The following is a 5222-nucleotide window of genomic DNA, read 5'->3' on the forward strand; positions in this document are numbered from 1 at the left end:
ATGATGGATGATGGATGATGGATGGATGGATGATGGATGATGGATGATGGATGATGGATGATGGATGGATGATGGATGGATGATGGATGGATGATGGATGATGTCATCATCATATCACTTTGTATCTCACAGCTGAACTTCTTAGTGCATGTTTGTTGACCAGCTACCGTTTTATTTCTCTATTTGATTTTATATCCTGATAAAAGACTTTTCTGGTTCTTTTAATTGGCTTTTATTAAAAATCTTCTGATTTCCAAACTGAGACATATTAAACTGGGGATTTATTTTTATTTTTTAATCCATATTTACTACAATAGTACATAAAACTACATCTGTGTGACTACAGATAAAACCAGAACCATTGACTGTAAATGAGACTGGACCGAGTGGCTCCGCCCCCTAATGTTCCAAACAGGAAGGGTTAGATGTACAGGTGTACAGGTGTACAGGTGGACAGGTGTTCTCTGCAGTCTATTTGCATATTTTTGTGGATTTTCAAAATAAAACTGACTCTTTGGTTACAACAGGACTTTTATGCTGTAATCCACCATAAACAAATACAAATTTAAGCAACAGTGAGTCAAAGCGTTTCAAATCTCTCAGCTGTTTCAGTCTCATCTCCATGGAAACAGAGATGCTTCATTTCTTCAGGGTTCAGTCAGCCCTCGAGTTCCGCGGTGCTTTAACTGTGAAAAGCCTAAATAAGAGTCCGTATGTGCGTTCCTGTAGGAAGACCTCCTGCAGGTCATCCCGAGCTGCAGCTCCTTTCTATCATACCTCGATGGGGGGCAGTGGTTTGACAGCTGAATGGGAATCTTGATGGGCCGGCGTCCACGGGGGTGAGCCCATTAAGAGAAAGGCGGGTGACCGGGTCAAGCGGGGAGATAATAAAACCAATAAAGCATGAAAGATGAAATCATAAAAAAGAACTTTCAATGAAATTAGATGAATGAGGGTGAAATCAGGAGAGGACATGGCGGCTCTGTGAGCGCTGTGGAGAAGCTGCAGTCATGTGACCCAGCAGCCTTCACACCTGGAGTCACATGGTTCATGTCCACATGACCAGAGGATTCTGGGTGTTCATGCGGTCAGCGAGTTTTCATCACTGATGTCAGCGGATGGAACGTTCAGTCTGAAGGGAGCAATCACGAATGTTCTGTCGTGTCCCGGACATTCGTGTCCCGGACATTCGTGTCCCGGATATTCGAGTTCCAGTCATTCCGGGCATTCCAGTCATTCCAGTCATTCCAGTCATTCCGGTAATTCCAGTCATTCCAGTCATTCCAGTCATTCCGGTCATTCCAGTCATTCCGGTCATTCCAGTCATTCCAGTCATTCCAGTCATTCCAGTCATTCCAGTCATTCCGGTAATTCCGGTCATTCCGGTCATTCCAGTCATTCCAGTCATTCCGGTAATTCCAGTCATTCCTGTCATTCCGGTAATTCCAGTCATTCCGGTAATTCCAGTCATTCCAGTCATTCCGGTAATTCCAGTCATTCCGGTAATTCCAGTCATTCCAGTCATTCCGGTAATTCCAGTCATTCCAGTCATTCCGGTAATTCCAGTCATTCCTGACATTTCGGTAATTCCAGTCATTCCAGTCATTCCAGTCATTCCGGTAATTCCAGTCAGCTTCCGGTCATTTGTGTTCTGGTCATTCTGGTCATTCCAGTCATTCTGGTCATTCCAGTCGTTCCAGTCATTCCAGTCATTCCAGTCATTCCGGTCATTCCAGTCATTCCAAACACAACCGTAGCGCCCCTTCCGAGCGTTCTTTGGTCATCAGTTGATTCCTCCTTCCTCCTGGTTAACGTGCACACACAGAAACTGTTGTTACATCACGTTTCTGCTTCATCGGTGAGATCTTTCAGCTGCAGCGTCTTCCTGCTCGAGTCTACAGTGAGGCAGCGTGCAACGCAGCATCATTTCTGTCATACAAAGTAACACAACCCGTTTTATGATTGTCTTTCAGGAATCTGTTGTGTGAAGAGTGTTTGTGTGTTTTCTCTTCCAGGCTGCGCCTTTGTGAAATTCTCTGCACACACGGAGGCTCAGGCTGCCATCGGCGCTCTGCACGGCAGCCAGACCATGCCGGTGAGAAACTCCGCCCACTTCACCCCGAAACACCCCAAAGCATCATCACTGCTGCATGCTGGGAGGATGCTGTGTGACAAACACAACCTGTGTGTGTGTGGGGGGGGAGCATGTTTAAGGTCCTGAAGGAACTCACCTGTTCAGGTGATGTCGTGTTCTGGAGTCACAGCTTCTGGAGTTTAGTTCTTCTTTGAGTTTCTGTTTTAATGATGATTAATTATTAAAAAACAGATGCTATTGAGACACATTTTCAAAAAAAGTTGTCATTTGTGTTTGATTTGTCATTTCTGGTGTACGTCTTCTCCTCCGTCGTTTAATCTTGATGATGCTGTTTCAGCCCCTGAACCTAAAATCCTGAGTCGTTTTCTAGGACATAGTTTCTGCAGAGCGGCAGGAGCTCATTAGAAATTGTGGGCGGGACTGTTGGCTCAGTGTAAGCCTGAACTCATTTCCCATCATCCCTTTGCTCAATCTCTCTCCTGCTAGCTTACAGCCCCTCACATAACACCAGTGGTTCATCAGTGATGATCTGATGGATGTCGGTGACAATTAGGAAAGTTAACTCTTCTCTGATTGTCTCATTCTAGAATCAGTTTCATCGTTAATTAAGTCTACTTTGTGATTGGCTCATTCCATTAGATCAGGAGAGTCAAACTCAATCACACAAGAGGCCAAAATCCAAAACAGACCTGAGGTCCAACAGGATAAACGTTTATAGAACACTTAAAACTACATGTTTAACTTTAAACCTGTAACTTTTTAACATAATTATGATCTAGATATACAGCATTACCTGTGATAATGTTAGTGTGAATGCTGGGAGCTGAATTTGACTACTGAAGATGATAGCTGAAACCGCTGAAGCTGATAGCCAGCTAGAATATTAACTAAATGCCTAAAAATGTTTATAAAAAATCTAGCATGGAGCTGAAATATTAGCTAAACTCTTAAATCTCTAAAAATCTTAGTAAATGCAAAAATAGTCCATAAAGTTAATGGAATGTCAATTTTTAAACTTTAAAACTGTAACTTTTTAAAATAATTCTGAATGATAAAAATGCAGGAATATTATTCCAGAATAAATCAACTTAAACCTTAAATAACTTTAAAGATTTTACTCTCCATAAAAATATATTTGTAAAAATTACACAGCTTAGACATGAGTGAGTTAGAAGCTCCGGCCCCCGGGCCGTGACTCTGACAGCTCTGTCAGACGTGTTCCTGTCCTCCTCTGGAGGTTTGTTCTGCAGCAGATGGTTGGAGTCAAACATCAAACTCTGATCTTTGTTCTTCAGCATGAACCTCACCGTCTGAGGAGTGAAACCAGCAGAATTGTCTTGTTCTCTTTCTCTGCTGGAGTCCTCCAGGTTTCTGTCACCAACATGTCATCCGTCGCTGCTGAAGCCGTCCAGGCTGTTTTAGTGTCAATCTCAGTCCAAATGAGGGTAGCCACACCCCCCCCCGCTTGTCTCTGGAAACCTCTGGGGATATTAGCCAATAGACCTGTTTACTCCACCTTTCACCACATCAGCTGATGAATTATTCAGCTGACTGGGGGGAGGGGTTATACTTCCTGCTTTGGTAAATTGATTATAGAAATCCCATCAGCCTCTGTGACTGCAGGAGGAGAGTTCAGGGTTTCTGCCGTCCGCCGGTGGACCGCTCCACCACAGCAGGACAGCGAGCTTCATCAGAGAACTAAACCGTGAACCACACTTCCTCTGGTCTCAGTGACCGCTACAGTCACACGACACCAGGAGTCGGATCCATGGAGCTGCCGGATGTCCTTCCCATCGGAGAGAATCCTCCACTTTACCTCCTCGCCCCCACCACGAGGCTTCAACCCCCCCTTCCCTCAAAGGCTGATTTCCTGACAGGCTGAGCGAAGAACCTCCCAGTTGAAGAAATATGGCTCTGGATGCTCAGCCAACCAGACTCCGGCGTCCCAAGGAGAGCCGGGGGGTCTGTGTGTACAGGCTTCCTGGGACGGGGGCTCACGAGCAGGACGGCGCTCTTATGTAAGCAGACGGCTCAATTCTCAAGAAGCTGCTCTGCTGTCTGCTGGCAGAGACTTGATTTAATGTTTGACACGTGTGTTTACTGCGACTTTCATTTGAAAATGAAACGTCTCCTCGTCAGCTCTGTCAAAATAAAAGCACAGGGGTCACGGTCATAAACATGGATCCAGCTGCGTGTTCATGCTGAGAACATCAGACTGAAGACGAGGAGAACAACCACTGATGAAGATGATTTAGAAAAATCTTTAGCTTTAGCATGACTTCATTTATGGTTTGTTAAGGTAGATCATCGGTCACCAAATTCCCAGTCTTAGTCCCAGCACTAGCTACTCAGTGCTAGATTCCCAGCATTAGCTTCCCAGCGCTAGCTTCCTGAATATGCTGTTGTTGCTTAGCAACGACAAAATGGCGCCATAGGAGCAGCTGGAGATCGCTGCTGTCATCACCTGGTGTTTCTGTTGGTTATTGTTTCATAGTATTCTATGAGTTCATTTCTCCATCGTGGAATCGCTGAAGTTGTTTTCTCTGTTTTTGTGTTTGGACTCTCCGTTCACGTGTTTCGCTGAATGGATCTTCTGTGACTCCAAGTATCTGCTGACAGAAACGTAGCAGCTGAAGTTTCACTCCGACAGAGAAAGTCGTATTCAGTCACAGACATGTTAACAGAAACACTAAATACTGTTTTCATGGTATTTTTGCTTCTTCTGTCCTCAAACGTTTCATTCTTCCTGTTATCTTACCCCGTCGCTGTCCCCACTTCCTGTTCCTGAAAATGGTTTAGAAGAAACGTTTTTAAAACAGAACAAACTCAGTTTCCTAACGAAGAAGTTCCAGTTCTTCCCGTTTCAGACGAAGCGTCTCCGTTTCTGCTTCGTCTGCTGCTTCACTCTGAAACCCAAACGGGGAAACGAGCGGCTCATCCTGACCAAGAGTCTGTCCGTTAGCGAGCTAGTCCGCCAGCCGCTAAACCACTCCGTCAGAGAGCCAACTACCCAGCAGGCCGCTCACCTGTCGTCTCAGCCGAGCGAATCCTGACACGAATCTACAGCCGAACGCTCCACGACCGTCTGTGCTGTCTGCAGACGTCTTCATCAGCAGGAGACGCTCCA

At 45.2% G+C, this 5222-nt stretch overlaps 1 protein-coding gene and 1 long non-coding RNA gene across 2 annotated transcripts in view; one reads left to right on the forward strand and one right to left on the reverse strand.

The window, feature by feature from the left end:
- celf5a (cugbp, Elav-like family member 5a) overlaps positions 1-5222 on the forward strand; it is a gene marked incomplete in the record, with an annotated part of 128993 nt that overhangs the window by 103030 nt on the left and 20741 nt on the right. Inside the window, 1 exon segment of the mRNA XM_024263998.2 lies at positions 2016-2095. Coding sequence (XP_024119766.1) covers positions 2016-2095 — 80 coding nt within the window.
- On the reverse strand, positions 3287-5125 carry LOC112140967. The gene is made up of 3 exons (XR_002918297.2): positions 4854-5125; positions 4560-4704; positions 3287-4236 (listed from the first exon to the last, which is right to left on the reverse strand). It is a non-coding gene; the product is annotated as an uncharacterized LOC112140967 (long non-coding RNA).

The sequence above is a fragment of the Oryzias melastigma genome, linkage group LG15 (assembly GCF_002922805.2).
Source record: "Oryzias melastigma strain HK-1 linkage group LG15, ASM292280v2, whole genome shotgun sequence".
Lineage (NCBI taxonomy): Eukaryota > Metazoa > Chordata > Actinopteri > Beloniformes > Adrianichthyidae > Oryzias > Oryzias melastigma.